Genomic DNA, 17,307 nt, shown 5'->3' with positions numbered 1-17,307 from the left:
GAAGTCACAAGATGCATTTCCCATATTATAAGACTCTAAATTTTGGAACTCGACTTGCGAAAAGGTGGCATGAAAGTTTTCATTCTAAAGCCACTTATTTCATTTCACTCCTGTAGCAGCCATCTTTGTAAGTCAAAGGCAGATTCAGTTTTAAAGGCAGAAAGACCTTGTATATACAATTCAGTCTCCTTCAATACAGGTGTAATTCCTCCTTTTAAATAAGACTCAATTTACGCAGACACTATAAATAGTTTATTAAAGGAATGTATCTAAGTTTGGGTTTTTTTGTTTATTTGCATCCATCCTCTTTTCTCTTCTCATGTTCCTCAGCTTAATTCTCAACCTCTTACATACAGCTGATAAGGCACCTCCTGATCAGATCGTTAAGTGACAGGTCATTTAATGCAGAGATGGGAGAAGGGTTGAAAATTAAGACTAGCACCTGTCTGGATCACCAAGTGCTTCTCTGTTTCCCCAACCCAGCAGAGAAAAGGGTGTTGCTTCTGTCCACCTCATTCTTTCTCCTCCTGCCCCTACATGTGTGAGCAAGCTCACTTGACATCTTAGCCAGTATCATACTCCATTTATACAATATAAAGACCTGTCTGCTCTAACCCTCTTTCAGCTAGAACAGTGCTTGATCCCGGTTACACTGAACTTCATTATTATTATCCCATCTCCCTTTCTGGTCTTTCATAATATTTGGTAATCCATGTGCTTTGGACTTTTACAAAAATGGAAAGAGTCTCTTTTTCAGGATGTAGAGCACAGTGGCCAAAAATAAGGCCAGGGCAAGAAAAATGAGCAGCTTATCAGTCAGTTCTCTGCGGTTGTACTTTGTAATGAGCTTTCGCCCCAACTGTATTGTCCCCGACATGGACTTAAATTCATCATTCGCATCCAGGATGGTTCGTGAAGAATTGGCTGAAATGAGAAAGTGTAAAGTTTCAGCTGAGTGTGCTTCAAAACGTCTAACAAAGGAAACATGCGTAAAGGAAACTACAGATAGCGATACCCCCATGGATTAGTCTGACTAGTGGTGACATCAATGCAGATCATGTTCCTGTAGAATCTTTCACCACACAGGAGCCCTAATATGCCTTGGAAAAGAACACAAAGCAAAATAAACTAGGAGGGCTGGATGGTTTGCAGATTTGGTAACAGGATACAGGACCATTCATTTTTAGATTACTGGATCATCAAATCTAGTTCAGGTCAATTGTGAACAAAAGTCATTGCCTTTTAAGGTCTATGTGAAACAAGTTTGGTGGATTCAGCTCCATTCTTACTAGAGAGAAACTGCCATCACAACTGGCACCATTACTGGCAACTTCAGGGCAGGCCAGCATCTGAGTATGGTCATGGAAACCAAATTGCTCTCTCACCACTAGAAGTGTCCCTCTGAGCCAGGACAATAGTTCGATGAAAGTCAGGAGGAGTGATGAAGCAGTTAGGGCCTCAAGGGATTCCTTAATGGTTCACTTCCAAACATTTTAACATTTGGCTTTCTTTTTAAAAAATGTACAATTCCTTTGTAAAAATTTTAATCTTAGGGAGCTGGACTCCATTGAACAAAGAGTTAGTCTGAGAATATAACAAAATAATGACATGGCATACAGGGGATTTTCAGCTTGTGTTTTTGCAAAACAATTCTCTTTAGATTATTAAATGATGAAAAGCAGAAGCCTGAGTCTCCATTTTCTTGCATTACAAAATCCACATCCTGTAACTGAGAAAATGCAGTTGAATTTGTACAGAGCTAAATGAATAAAAAAGGTCAAACTTCAAATGTGCTGTTCACTCATATGAGCTTGTAATATCTTATGAAATAAATATTATCATAATCCATCATATCACAAACTTTGATGTCCCATCCTTAAAGAAAGGTCCTTGATCCAGGTGGCAAAGGGAAAAGTGTTGTTGTTTCCCATGGTTAGAGACAAAGCATGGCTTCCTTGCTCCACAAACAAATACTGGAAAAAGGACTGTTATTTTTTAGAAATTAAAATTCTAATTACAGACTCAAAATCCACAGCTGGTTTTCTCACAGCAGACAATCTTTGATAGCTCCTCCCATGACAAACTGTAAGCACTATTCAGCCAGAAAATGGGTGACAGAGTGACTGCCAAAACTGTCTTATTTAAAAGGAAAAGAAACATACTTTTTCTGCATGCAGGGACTGTGCACAGCTGCCATCCCCAGATGGGGGTAGATAGTGAGGGGGAGAAAGTTGCATTATCTAGCCTATCCTTTAAATTCCACTCTCTTTCTTTCTTTCTCTCTCCAAGCACAGCAAATATAAGAGGCCCAGCTGGCACACATCCGACTTCTAAATGGTTCATGAATCATCAATTTTGACAGCCCATTTGATTTATTGTTTTAGGGTCTAAAGGAAAGAGCTGGCCAAATCCTGGTTTCCTAGTCCTAGATGCATTACTGACACAGCATGTGACCATGGGTACAAATCACTTGATCTCCTCCTGCCTTAGTCAACCCAGCTGGAGGGCTGGGTATAAGCAATCTTCTTGTATCCATTAAACTTCCTTCTGTGTGTGGGTATGTGCCTCTATTTATACAGACACACCCACACACCATATTTTCATATTTCTTTGATACTACACCGTGTATGCTAGGAAAACAGTGTAAAATAATAGCAAACAAACTGTTCCTGAGAAACACTAACCAAACTTGTTGCTGTCCCATCAAATTTGCTGTGGAATGCCAGTGATCTCATATCACAGAAAAGATTTTACAAGAACCTGTCTCCAATCTGCTTCTTCCTCTTTCTTCTTTTTCTCAGACGATTTTACAAAACTTGCCACCAGTCAGGAGGATGGTCTGAAACACAACTCCAAGCCACAGCCAGTTGTTATTCTCTGTTCTGTCTGAAAATGTTAGATCTGGTGACAGGTACTGACTGAAAGTCCTGAAACAGAAGTCGTCTATGTATCTGCAAAATAAGTTCATCGTGGGCAGCAGCACAAGTTTCCACTGCACCCTGCCAAGTTTTCTCACTCTATCCTGGAAGAATCACCTCTAGGAATAGAGCATCATTCTCCTTTAAAACAGGTTTGAACCCAGGTCTTCAGAGGTAAAAGACTAGTGCAATAATCCTATCCAAAAGAACAGCCATATTGCATCAGACCAAAGGTCCATCTAGCCCAATATCCTGTCTTCGAACAGAGGCCAATGCCAGGTGCTTCAGAGGGAATGAACAGAACAGGCAATCATTAACTGATCCATCCCGTTGTCCACTCCGAGCTTCTGGCAATCAGAGGCTAAGGACACTCAGAGCATGGGGTTGCATCCCTGACCACCCTGGCTAATAGCCATTGATAGACTTATCCTCCACAAACTTATCTAATTCTTTTTTGAACTCTGTTATAGTTTTGGCCTTCACAACATCCCCTGGCAATGAGTTCCACAGACTGACTATGTGTTGTGTGAAGAAATACTTCCTTTTATTTGTTTTAAACCTGCTGCCTATTAATTTCAATCTATTTTTTATAATCCATAACCAAAGACTTGGGTTGCATCTGTACCTAGTGTTTGCATGGTCTCCTCACTCTGCTTGACCTGCTGAGACATCATCCTGCTAATGCCCATCAGGTTCTCTGTAATTGTACTTGCATTCTCTGCCAGGCTTTCCTTTGTGGTTTTTCTGAAGGAAGAAAGGAAAAACAAAATGGCAAGGAATAAAATCATGTCTTAGGGTGTTTGATGCTTGCTGCTTCTGATAGCAATATGGTGTTTAGAGCTGGAATTTGGAACCAACCATAGCCATCTTCAGATGTACAAAGCACATAAACATATTATTTTAATGTGCTCATTCAAATGAGGTAGTAGATTTGGGTGTGCACCCAAAATCCTCACTAAAGCCCAAAGTCACTGAATTTTAGAGTAGCAACCCCTGAGACAGTTGCTAGGCAATGGCTGAGAGAAAGGGTCCAAGTGTCATCAGATGCTGATCCACAAATATACTATTTCATGACACAATATGGAAACACTGATGAAAGCCATCACTTTGTTACCTTTTATATCTAGTTTGATGTTCCTCACTGATTAAATAAGACAAGTGTTTAATTCACAAATTATATAAAACAATCCAATTTTTGGCGTGAAATAATGATAGCAGGCAGATTTGTAACTTGTACTTGTCTATGATATACTTGATGTTAATCACACAAACTTTGGAGCAGTCTAACACTTTCCTCCTTCCTAACAAGCCAAAGGTGGGAGAATATACAGTTTAACTGAATATTACAAATCAACCACACCTTTATTTACACAGAAGGTAATAGGTGTTAATAAAAGACCCACTTTCTAAATCGAACCATGTAGTTTACAGTACACATATACACACACACACACACAATGTATTACTATTTCTTTTGAGAATAACTGGGTACAGCATCTATTGTTTAAATTCTCTAATTACAAAGGAAAGATTTAGTACCTTTGTCTTAATGGGTCTCCTCCTGGCAGCAGTTCATCTTTCTCAGAGTTGTCTATAGCAATTTTGCAAGCTAGATTAGCCTTTCTCCAAGCTGTCTGATTGCTGAAATCACAAGTGTACAATGTTTTAGAATGATGGCAACAGTTTGCAAAGCTAGAAAGATTTTCAGGTGCCAGCCAGATAATCAGAAGGCAGTTGGGCACAAATAAATACTGCACCCCAACAACATCCCACCTGCTTATCAGTAACAATGAACCAACATGTAAGATATATTATGTTAGCAACTTCTACATCATGCTAACAGTAGAAATATCCCATTCCCTCATCCATTTCTCCTCTTCTGTATGTTTAGAGAGCAAGGCAAGGAAGAATATTGTGCAAGTTGTTGAAAATATAATTATATTCCATCCCTGTTCTGAGTGTCATCAGGAATAACTATTCAAACACAATTCCATTTGACAGAAAGGTATATCCATAAAACACAACTGGGAGATTTGAACAAGAGACTGTGCTTTAGGAGATCTGAGTTCTATTCTTTACTCTATCATTGATTTACTCTGTGACCTTGTGCAAGTCACTTCACCTAGGTCAGTGGTTTTCAAACTTTTTTTCTAGCAACCCAATTGAAGAAAATTGTTGATACCTGCGAACCAGTGGAGCTGGGGATGAAGGGTTTGGGGTATGGGAGGGGGTCGGGGTATGGGAGGGGGTCAGAGCTCTGGGTTGGGGGTGCAGGCTCTGGGGTGGGGCCAGGAATGAGGGGCTTGGGGTGCAGGAGGGGGCTCCGGGTTTAGGAGAGGCTCAGGGCTGGGGCAGTGGGCTGGAGTGCCGGCTTACCTCCGGCCGTTCCCGGTCAGCGGCACAGCCAGGGTGCAGAGGCAGGCTTCCCGCCTGTCCTGGCACTGTGGACTGTGCTGCGCCCTGGAAGCGGCCAGCAGCAGGTCCGGCTCCTAAGTGGAGGTGCGCAAGCAGTTCCCTTCCAGTGGTAGTGCAGAGCCAGTTCTCGGGGCAGCGTGCAGAGCCCTGTGGCCCCCTGCCTAGGAGCTGGACCTACTACTGTCTGCTTCCAGGGCGCAGCACTGTGTCAGAACAGGTAGGGACTAGCAGAGCAGCACCGCCAACAGGACTTTTAATGGCCCGATCAGCAGTGCTAACCAGAGCTGCTGCAACCAATGCCTTACATTCCGTGACCCGGTACTGGGTTGCAACCCACAGTTTGAAAACCACTGACCTAGGTGACCCCATCTGTAAAATGAGAGTAATGATGCTCACCCACTTTTGTAAAGTGCTTTGAGATCCTAAGCGTATATGATTAAATGAAGAATCCGTATATACTGTCATCATCTTTACCTACCTGAGCATTTGTTTTTTATGGTTCTCTACTTCTTGGAGTAAGGCTTGTTTTTCTGATTCTTTATCTCGTTCCTTAGCCATCTGCTCGAGCTCCTTCGATATAAAAGCAGACATACTAAAATCTGAGCATAAGCTGTCACCATCTACAGTCATTACTTTTTTCTCAACTGGAGAGGATAACTGATTCAGTAAATTAGCAACTAACTGGATACTGCTGATACCTTTGGTTTGGATCTAGATTAGCTTAGAATGACTAGTCATGTGCATCCTAACCAGCTGAAAGGTCCCCAATAACAAGACAAGAATCAACTCTCTCTCACATAAGCCAGAGAACACAGAGCAATAAGAGTGAATGAAGTAGACTGGCAGGTCAACTTCATTCCTGCTTTTCAGCAGACTATTGGCAACAATGGAAGTGACAAGAATCATGCTAGTTTCCCTCTGCTGATTTTAGAGAAAGCTATGAGTATCAGCCCATTTGGAAGTTTACCACTGTAACTAGTGTTTAGGAATTTAATTTTTCTTTTAAAAGTAAATTTAATTTCTGCAGAACTTGTCAGCATAGACTCCATCAATTGTCAGGGAAAGTATACTTGCAAGACACACATTTGTGGGATGAGACTCCAGAATTAACTATTTTACATATCATGCTCAATATATAAACAGAAATTCTCAATATTACGGTTTATAAATGGCTCCAAGACACTAGTACTGCAGTGTCACCCTGGTACATTTTAACCTTCATTCTACCTAACGCACAGGCAAATAAGACTTCTGTTTCTCTAGAAAATCCAGTCAAACCCTAGTACAAGCGCCGTTAATACTGTTGCTGTTACCTGCCAGCATCTCATTTTTGTGGTTATTTTGTGCCTCACCTGTATTCTGAGACGTAAATGTTGAAACTTTTCCTTTACTCTGGCATTTAATTCTGTAAGCACACTTAAGGGCCCTTGACAATCACTGATATCCTAAAAGAAATAACAGACATGACCAGCATGCTAGGTTAGGAGCAGTTGGTTATGTAATGTAATTGAATTTTCTTATTAATTTATTTAATTAGTTTTTGAGAAGGGTGTCTCTGCTGAATGACATACAGGCAGAAACGTAGGACTTTTCAATTTGTGGGGAATGTGAATGTTTGCAATGTGATTAAAGATGAAGAACGGGATTCCCCCGTGGGATCAATATAAACATTATCAGTATTATGTTTTTGGTTGATTTTTTTCCCACCAGGGACACAGGGCCCATTGCACTAGGCACTGCACAAACACACAACCAGTGGTTTTGAAATGCTCTATTAACCTTTTAGTGGGGCAGAACTGACACAATTTGTAAAAATCAGTTAGCCTGGGCACATCTGAGGACCAGGCACCAGAGAATTGAACTAATATTTCTACTCCCCTTCCACAGACCTGCAGGCTCCTAAATGCCAGTTCTCCAAACCCCGCAAAGGAACATGACTAGGGCAGAGAGGTTCACAAGAGACATGGGTTCACGTATCTGTTTGCAAAGACCCTAGCTGGTGGGTGGGGAAGGATCAAGTTCTTGGGAGAGGTTTCTGGACTGGGAAGAGGTCAGGGTACTGGCCAACTCCACAGAGGCGACCCCTCCAATCCTGAATGTGGCAGGAGGCCAGTGGGCTGAGAGCTGCTGCCCAGGGGTGACCCCCCACCTACTAGAAAGGAGGTGGCAGGAGGGTGGGGCTCTGGGCGAACTCCCCAGAGGTGACCCCCCCTCAGGAATGGCGGGAGGGCAGGGCGCTGAGCGAGCTCCCCAGAGGTGACCACCCCCCTCAGGAATGACGGGAGGGCGCTGAGCGAGCTCCCCAGAGGTGACCCCCCCCTCAGGAATGGCGGCAGGGCGTTGAGCGAGCTCCCCAGAGGTGACCCCCCCTCAGGAATGGCGGGAGGGCAGGGCGCTGAGCGAGCTCCCCAGAGGTGACTCCCCCCCGTATGGCAGGGCGCTGAGCGAGCTCCCCAGAGGTGACTCCCCCGCGTATGGCAGGGCGCTGAGCGAGCTCCCCAGAGGTGACCCCCCCTCAGGAATGGCGGGACGGCAGGGCGCTGAGCGAGCTCCCCAGAGGTGACCCCCCCTCAGGAATGGCGGGAGGGCGCTGAGCGAGCTCCCCAGAGGTGGCCCCCCCTCAGGAATGGCGGGAGGGCACTGAGCGAGCTCCCCAGAGGTGACCCCCCCCTCAGGAATGGCGGGAGGGCGCTGAGCGAGCTCCCCAGAGGTGACCCCCCCCTCAGGAATGGCGGGAGGGCAGGGCGCTGAGCGAGCTCCCCAGAGGTGACTCCCCCGCGTATGGCAGGGCGCTGAGCGAGCTCCCCAGAGGTGACTCCCCCCCGTATGGCAGGACGGCAGGGCGCTGAGCGAGCTCCCCAGAGGTGACCCCCCCTCAGGAATGGCGGGAGGGCAGGGCGCTGAGCGAGCTCCCCAGAGGTGACCACCCCCCTCAGGAATGACGGGAGGGCGCTGAGCGAGCTCCCCAGAGGTGACCCCCCCCTCAGGAATGGCGGCAGGGCGCTGAGCGAGCTCCCCAGAGGTGACCCCCCCTCAGGAATGGCGGGAGGGCAGGGCGCTGAGCGAGCTCCCCAGAGGTGACTCCCCCCCGTATGGCAGGGCGCTGAGCGAGCTCCCCAGAGATGACTCCCCCGCGTATGGCAGGGCGCTGAGCGAGCTCCACAGAGGTGACTCCCCCCCGTATGGCAGGACGGCAGGGCGCTGAGCGAGCTCCCCAGAGGTGACCCCCCCTCAGGAATGGCGGGAGGGCGCTGAGCGAGCTCCCCAGAGGTGGCCCCCCCTCAGGAATGGCGGGAGGGCACTGAGTGAGCTCCCCAGAGGTGACCCCCCCTCAGGAATGGCGGGAGGGCGCTGAGCGAGCTCCCCAGAGGTGACCCCCCCTCAGGAATGGCGGGAGGGCGCTGAGCGAGCTCCCCAGAGGTGGCCCCCCCGTGCGGCAGGGCGCTGAGCGAGCTCCCCAGAGGTGACTCCCGCCCGTATGGCAGGACGGCAGGGCGCTGAGCGAGCTCCCCAGAGGTGACCCCCCCCTCAGGAATGGCGGGAGGGCAGGGCGCTGAGCGAGCTCCCCAGAGGTGACTCCCCCCCGTATGGCAGGACGGCAGGGCGCTGAGCGAGCTCCCTAGAGGTGACACCCCGGGTGTGGCGGGAGGACCGGGCGCTGGGCCCAGCTGCCCCGGGGTGACCCCCCCCACACACGGGGGGGGGGGTGGCGGGAGAGTAGGGAGCCGGACCCGGGGTCTAACTGGACGGGGGCCATGACCCCTTCTCCAGGAAGGTGCCGTGGGGGCGGTGTCTGAGGGGGCGCAGGAAATGGGCCCAGGGGGTGCGGAGACGGTACCTGCACCGTCGCTTTAATCTCCAAGTCGAATTTGACAATCTCCTGGTTACAGACCCGCACAGGCACATCCCCGGCCGCCGCCATCTTGAGAACTACGGGGAGCTAGAGGGATCAAAATCAAAACGGAATCCCCCCTCTCGCCTAGGGCGGCATCCTCGCCATCTAGTGGCAGCGCCCTGGAGGCACGGGATGCGAATACAGCGCTTCCTCTGCGGATTCCAGGGATGTACTTGCCTGTGAGCGCTGCCCCAGGGCTGTGGGCGGCAGGAGCAGGGCCTGGGCCCAGCTGCCTAAGTTCAGCACTGAATAGTAATGGTTGTAAACCAGCCCCAAATAAACTCGGGGAGGGGGGGGGGGGGTTGGGGTGATGCCACTTTAGGTTTCAAGCTTTTTTTCTCCACAACCAGGAGCATTTGAACCATATTTGTTTTTTAAATTAAAGATGGGATCTCATGCAACCTCCTGATTCCAGCAACTGAAAAACATCAACTGATTGAAAGACTCACAATAAATCTCGAAGATTGTGGCAGAGGTTTTTCTACATTTGTCCTTCAGAAGGGCTAACAAAACTTTGTGAATCATTAAGAAAGGGATAGTCAATAAGACAGAAGCAGGGGCGGCTCTAGACATCTCGCCGCCCCAAGCATGGCGTCATGCCGCAGGGTGCGCTCTGCCGCTCGCCAGTCCCGCGGCTCCGGGTGACCTCCCGTGGCTTCGGGACCAGCGGACCCTCTGCAGGCATGCCGCCAAAGGCACCCTGCCTGCTGCCCTCCCGGTGACCGGCAGAGCGCCCCCCGCAGCATGCCACCCCAAGCACGCGCTTGGCGTGCTAAGGCCTGGAGCCGCCCCTGAACAGAAGATATCATATTGCGTTTATATAAATCCAGAGTACGCCCACATCTTGAATACTGCATGCAGATGTGATCATCCCATCTCAAAAATGATATATTGGAATTGGAAAAGGGCAACAAAAAAAGCAGACAAGAGCAACAAAAATGATTAGAGGTATGGAATGGCTGTTACACACTCTCCACCTGAGAATACAAAAAGAGAAGAGTGTGTGAGGATCCTGCTTTTTCACCACCTCATCCTAGCATGCATAAAGGGATTCCTCCCAGCCTATAGCATGCAGTTTGCTAAACATACCTTGAAAGGGCAGCAGAGACCAAAGTCCACAGAGACCATATCATAGCTGTTTTGTGGCTTTTGTAAAATAACTTGGTGGTCCCAGTCTAGGTTCTGCTGGAGAACTGTCCACATCACTCCAGCACCTTTTCAGCTAGTTGCTATTACTATGCCAAGGACTGAATGGGCCTAGAGATTAAATTATCCTCATATCTAGTAATGGACCCTCGAAGAGGAATATTGAAGCATGATAGTGGGGCAATGGGACGAGCTAACCCTGTTGATGACTGTGCTGTCCCTGTTCTATGGGGGCGGGGAAAAGGGCTTCAAGCTTCCTGCAATGTCAGTACAACATTCTACAGGGGAAACCCAAGTAATTTTACCTGAGAACTATAGAAACAATGCCTCAGCTGATGCACTGCAGGAGAGAGAACACACCAAATGGGAAGCACAAGAATTTGAGAACTGTTTTTTCTCCACAATTGTTTATTTTAAATTACAAAGGATGTTGCATACATTGATGAGTTTGTATCTGAATAGAAGTGCTAGGGCTCCAGGGTGACAGAGTCAACAAAAAATCAATATTTTAATTGTGCCTCTTTAAAAAGAAAACTGCACAACTATTAACCAACATTAAACATTGCAACTCTTAACAGATCATGCTTTTAACAAGGAAAAATTATTTTCTGACAGAGACACAAGACTTTCAGTAAGTTTTTCTGAGCTCCAGTTGGAAATTGACTACAGAATATTGAGGACAGCATTACAAACATGACCCCAAGCATAAGCAGAGCAGGTTGCCACGTTTTGTTAAAAAATATTTTAATTTTTGCCTTTCAGTCAGTTCACTAAATCCACCATGTGCCATCAGCCTTAGAGTTCATTCTTAGCCACAATTACTGAGCTACAAGACATCTTTTAGACAAATGGAAGTTTTCTAAAAAGGGTAGGAAATGCAGTTAGTAGAATATAGTGTTCTAAGAAAGATTAAAAAAGCAGCTACATTTCTACCACTATATTTTTTTGGTTTTTAATGTCACGAAGAGAAAGGAAAAGAGGAAGTATTGTGGTAGAAGATGCATTTGTAATTATGAAGTCCAAGCCAAGAGAATCCTACTCTAACCATTCTATGCACTCAAGTTTGGCTTATCCAGATGTCTAACTCTCCAATGTTCCTAACCCATTCAATCTTTAAATGCTGGTACAGTACTACAGTATATATTGCTTGCTTAAAATAAAGAGTTTAGGATTTTTGTCCAGATTAAAAAATAAAATTGAGATTTGTCTTAAATGGATCTGGCTGTATTTTTGGCTCCAATGCTCAACAGAAAGACAGTTAATAAATGCATACTCAGCATTTGTCTCTGTGGAAGTTCATGAATGTCTAAGACGCTGAGGGGTATAAATTCAGCACACACACCTTACCATGCTATATCCATTAAAAATCATGGCCTATTGTATAATGTAAATCAAACATCATCAGCAAGGTATCATTCAGTTTTTGGATGCAGGGGAAAAAATATACTCTAGAGTACCACTTCCACAATGTGGACATTGAAATATCTCCAACGTAAACTGGGATATTAAAAAAAGTGGTGTTTTCTCAACATGGTAATGCCCTTTATATGGTTACAACAAGAATCAGCCACTTCAGCAGTAACTACTTGAAATGTATTTTGCATGATCCCTAGGATAAACAAAATGAACTGCAGCTCTGTGAATAAGCGAAGGTTTCATCTGGTAGCATATTGAACTAGTGGTACCCAACTGAAACCTTTAACTTTAAAATAAAAAAAATCATGATTAGACACATTCTTGAAATTCAGGTCCCGAGGCCAAATAAAGATACAAACATTCATGTTACATAACTGGGCTATGCCTCAACACAATTTCAGGAAGACTGCTAAGCAAGTTTGAGGAACAAAATTATATTTGCTATTTCTGCTGAAGGCAACTGTATACAACCCTTTCAAAGTAGATATTTTAAAAAAACTAAGATTTTTCACCTATCTATATGTTTTAAAAAGATTTATGGAAGATAAAAGCACATCCATTCTTGACATTTTTGTGAATAAATTAATAGTTTTATTAAATGAAGGCAAACATCAGATAATGGTATAGATTTTAAAAATGAACCCCAAACTGGCAGTATTGTATTTCAGAAATATGTCTGGTCCTTTAGATTACTTAAAAGACTTGCCATGCGTTTTATAAAGGAAGAATTTTGCTTTTTACTGCTATTTATTTTTAAACTGGAAAAAGAGCTTACTAAACTTCAAGCTGATGAACTGAGCACACCTGGACCCGATCCTCACATCACTTTTACATCAATGTATATCACGGATGTCAGTGTTGTTATTCTTGATTTATACTGCTATGAGAGGAGAATCAAGCACATCCACATCTATCTGGAGATTTAATAAGCACCCCCCAAAAAATAAATCAGAAAACTTGTTTGATACACTCATGAAAGTCAGAGACAGCATTAGCTGAAGGGATGTAGTGGAAAATATTTTTTATTTTATTTGTTTAGCCCTAGCACCCCCATCTCCCAAGGCCATTCAAAATTGCTCTTCCATACAAATACAAAGTGACTATTAATAGAATTTGAAATCAGATTCATTTGAAGTTCCTTCATGATGCTTTTATCATAGTTCTGATTTTGCTTTCAGAAGGGTCAAAGGATTTAATAGGTTCAGGGGAATGAAAAATAAAAACATTTAGTTCTAAATGTACAAGTAAGGCACAATATAAAGCCACATCATAATCTGGCATGAAGGAAATAGGAACGGACAAGAATCATACATGGTACAGTAGAACACGCAGTCCATCATACTGATTCAAAAAGTGTGGCACCCAAATTCAGGCTGACAAGATCTTAACAAGAGCAGTTTGACAGCATGCTTTAATATGGAAACAAATTCTAGAGAATCCAGTGTATCAGAAAAAAGGAAGAACTTTTAGTTATTAAATCAAAATGTATAATTGGTTTTGGATGACAGAATTAAAGTGAATATTCACTATGCCTACACTCAAAAATATTCAAGGACTTCATTAAGATCCACATACCATGTATGAATGCTGAAAGCCTTTAGAGAACTATTCTCTAAAGATCATCCAAAAATGCATGCCACAATTTCCAAAAAACAGAACATGTACATTTGTATTTTTACCCTTATAAGATTTGTTTGTGATAAGAATACACTAAACATATATATTTTAATGACACTAGAGGAAGCAGATTGTTACTGGCATTAAAGTACAACCATTTCTAGACGGTTTAAATGCCACAGAGTCCCCTGGTTAAAATGTAAAGCTGCACAGCTTGCCTATGTCATCTTTATGATAAAGTTAAACCAGCAAAGGTCTTAACTTTACTCTACATTTTACTGCCAGGTTTTATTTAGATCAAGTATCGCTGCAGCATTCTGACCAGCCCAGAGTTAGCAGCAAATGGCAGGAATCATATAAAAACGCATTTTTTTTCTTCTTCTTTTTAAACAAAGTGCTTTTCTAAGATATACATACTTATATAAATAGGTACAAAATAAAGTGTCAACATTAAAAAGCTCAACTATTTAAAAGCTTTTAACTATTTAACTTAAAATAATACATAGAAAACACTGAAATGCAAGGGTACGGAATCCACTAAAGAGATTCAAAGTCTTTTTTGAAATGCTAGACCAAAATCATATTCTGGTTTTCAGACAAAATAAAAAGCTATAAAGCAATATTAGCTCAGTACTCCTGAGCAGCTAGAAAAGGGCATTTTTCTACCTTATCGTCAGTTTAATTTGTCATGTAAATCCTACCTGATTGCAAAACTGCTGTCATTGTATTTTGAAATACTGCCTTGTCTATACAGTTCTGATACAGCGTTTGCACCTTTCCAGCATCACAAATGTTTAAACACCAGAAAGGACTAACATTATTTCAAATCTCAGTATAGCCATGACTTTAAATTTACATGACATTGACATTCTTTGTCAAGATTTCAATGGCCAAATGCATCTCTGGTATAACTCTTGGTATTGGTAGAATTACAACAGGGATGCAGCTGACCCATTATGTTCTGTTCTGAAGCTATAAACCTGTGCTTCTCCTCCCACCACGTTAAAAAACAAAAAACAAAAACAAAAAAACCACACACACAAACTCCCCCCCACCCCAAACAAACAAGACAGTCCCTTGCTCAAGTTTTGCAAATCCTTTAAGAAAATTTTCTAAGTTTTGACTAGATAGTATTGGGTACTTTTTCACAAGTCTTGAAAGAAAAACTTGTGATACAGTTCAGTAGTGGTATTTTGGCTTCCTCCACCTTTTTAAATTTTTCAAAATATCAAGATATAGAATAAGTTGTGGACACACTACAAGCATGTAGCAGGACTGCCATTTTCATCTTCCACTCTTTAGTTTACTACTTTTGATTCAGACCTTCTTACACTAAAAGTTTAGGTATAAAAATAATCCTACCTATACATAAAAGGAGTCACAGTACAAACTTAGATAAGCTACATGAAGGAGAGAGATTTCCCCAAAGGGAGTGGAAAGAAAACCTTCATGGACTTTTTTTTTTCTTTTCATTGTTTCAGCAGCTACATTTTAAAGTATTTGGTATTTCTATTCTCAGTAGACAGTGTTTTGTCATTATCTTTAAATAAAAAGGAAAGGGGAGAAAAAAGGGGTCCATGAAACCAGAGAATGATCTTGCCTTGACATAAAGGACTTTCTCGTCAAGAGATAAAGCTTTTCATTTATACTCTAAACACTGACTAACAAAGCAAACTCTTATGAGCAGAAGAGCAAATAAGAACTAACGAGTGTTAGTATTTCCCAATCATAGAAACTACTGAATTAAGAATAAGTCACATATAAGTTTAAAGAAGCTAGTTTTGAAATTTCTGTACAAAAATATAAAAGAAAACTATAAATTTTGTTTTTGTTTTAAGCCTGTGCTGATCCTTTGAAACATCACATGCATAATAATACATCAACTGGAAAAGTGGCAACTAAGGAATTAGATTATTTGTAGCTCTTTTTCCTCTTTACATATATACATATTACAATAAAAATAATTTTATTTTGGTTGTTTGGTGGAAGTATCCTACAACAAGCTAAATAATTTTTTTTAAATTCTCAAAGTTGAAAACTATTTTTCCAATAGCTTTCTAAAATCCACATATATTAAAAATTTCCTACAGCAAATGCAGAGAAAAAAAAAGATTGAAAGACTTCGAGATGGTCATCAACTTATCTACTATGGAAGCGAACTAGAAGAACAGCAAAATAATATTATGTATGAATGCTCCTTCTGTAGATAATTGGACCCAAACAAAAAAAAAAAATTCACAGTTCAGTAAGATCCCTAACCCTGACCTTTAATTTTTTTTTTTCTTTTTTGTTTTTGTTTTTTTACATTCAGTACAGTATCATGTAAGCTGTGCAAAACTTTACTTAGACTGGCAGTTTGCCATATCAGTTGCATTTGTCTTTGGTACAAAAATAAACAATCGCATTAATGTGCAAGTATTTGTTTTCTTCCGGCCAAGTACCGAAATTGAATTTTCTAGAGCCATCTTTTATACAATACATAGACTCTGTGGCATATATCTACATTTTCAACATATTCTTATATACATTCAAAAATTTGTAAGAGCTGGAACAAATACATGAAACCCCATAATCTTACCATCTATACATCTTGTTTTTTCCTCAGGGTTTTCATCGTACAAAAACTTTACTAGCTTATATTTATAGCTCTCCCCCAAAATACAAGGCACAAAGAATATACTTTTTTTTCTCCTCTTACTTTCACAGACATTTAAATACAATATTAAGCTCAGAAAATTAAAGTCTTATATGGCACACTAGCTCTAATGCTGTGTGCACTATGTACAAGTTAATGGGTGCAAAGAAAGCTTATTGGTTTTATTTTTTAGAAGAAAAAAAGCAGTAATTCTAAAAAAAACCCACTAAACTTTGACAGTTTACAAAGAATGCTTCCTCTTAATTTTTAATTTTACTCAGAGCATAAACCTGCCACAATGTTCAGCATTTTGCTAAAATTTTTACTAGCACAAAATGTGTTTTTGCTTCTAAAGCAAATTATATGATCTCTGTATTTGTGCCTGAAGCAGCTTTAATACTATATGGTTTATGCTCCAAAAATGCTAATTAAGCATTTTATATCGTGCGTTTACTTATCTTGTTACATTGTTATTAAAAAACTATGGAACCTAATTTTAAGTGTTTACATAATGCTAAACTGACATGCAGACCAGAATGAAATTTACAGTGGAGTACTTAACACAGGTAGAGCTCTGACCAATGAGATTAGGTGAAATGATGTCTGTTAAACTTTTGACGTTGGTATTCGCAGCCCTACAAGGCCACCAGTGGGGTCTCCTTCTGCAGTTTTCTCTAAAACTTGGTTCACAAATTCTGATGTTTGACCAGCTACAGGTAGTCCTGGAAAGGAAAGTTAGGGATGTACTTTAAGATCTCTTTTATTCCCACATATGTGCATATTTTAATTAATACAAAACCTCTCAGAATTCCTGCTGTTGGTCAGTAACCAAGCAGAATGCCTAAAGCTCTGTGATAATTGGGCAACTGCTCCTATAGAAATACTAGGCTGAAGGGACTCAACACTTGTTACGTAACAGTTTTGGAGTATGTGGTTGATTACGTTTATTCCTTACCAAGAGTATCTTTAATAAGTACATCAAGCTTCTGTTCCATGTTGGTTCCTCTGTCATCTTTAGGACTCTGCACTCGATTAACAATTTCTTGTTTGATAGAGTTGATCACAAACAACAAATTATCTACAGAAAAAGACAACATTGGATCACATAGTAATCTCTCTTGGGCAGGAACTGTGTTTCCCTATGTGTATGTACTGCACTTTATAGCAATGGGCCCTAAAATAGCACTACCACAACACAAATAACTAATCAAAAGCAAACCAAGTTATCTTTACGCACTACCTACAAGTTAAATACAACATCCTTT

At 42.2% G+C, this 17,307-nt stretch overlaps 2 protein-coding genes across 4 annotated transcripts in view; both read right to left on the bottom strand.

Annotated features, from left to right (window-relative positions):
• Nucleotides 1–239: 239 nt before the first annotated feature.
• Nucleotides 240–9,334, bottom strand: BNIP1 (BCL2 interacting protein 1). The gene is made up of 6 exons (XM_045028663.1): nucleotides 9,172–9,334; nucleotides 6,686–6,778; nucleotides 5,812–5,903; nucleotides 4,458–4,559; nucleotides 3,544–3,662; nucleotides 240–924 (listed from the first exon to the last, which is right to left on the bottom strand). Exons 1-6 carry the CDS (start codon nucleotides 9,253–9,255, stop codon nucleotides 728–730), a joined length of 687 nt encoding a protein of 228 aa, XP_044884598.1. The 5' UTR covers nucleotides 9,256–9,334; the 3' UTR covers nucleotides 240–727.
• Nucleotides 9,335–12,794: 3,460 nt separating this feature from the next.
• CREBRF (CREB3 regulatory factor) overlaps nucleotides 12,795–17,307 on the bottom strand; it is a 34,421-nt gene continuing 29,908 nt past the window's right edge. For all 3 annotated transcript variants that reach the window (XM_045028188.1, XM_045028189.1, XM_045028186.1), the window contains 2 exons: nucleotides 16,998–17,120; nucleotides 12,795–16,764 (listed from right to left, as the gene is read on the bottom strand). In XM_045028188.1, the coding sequence (XP_044884123.1) occupies nucleotides 16,649–16,764; nucleotides 16,998–17,120 (239 nt within the window). In that variant the 3' untranslated portion in view covers nucleotides 12,795–16,648. The remainder of the gene's footprint in view (nucleotides 16,765–16,997; nucleotides 17,121–17,307) is intronic.

Source organism: Mauremys mutica, chromosome 8, assembly GCF_020497125.1.
Source record: "Mauremys mutica isolate MM-2020 ecotype Southern chromosome 8, ASM2049712v1, whole genome shotgun sequence".
In the NCBI taxonomy this organism is placed as follows: domain Eukaryota; kingdom Metazoa; phylum Chordata; order Testudines; family Geoemydidae; genus Mauremys; species Mauremys mutica.
This window is presented reverse-complemented; position numbering and strand designations above follow the sequence as displayed.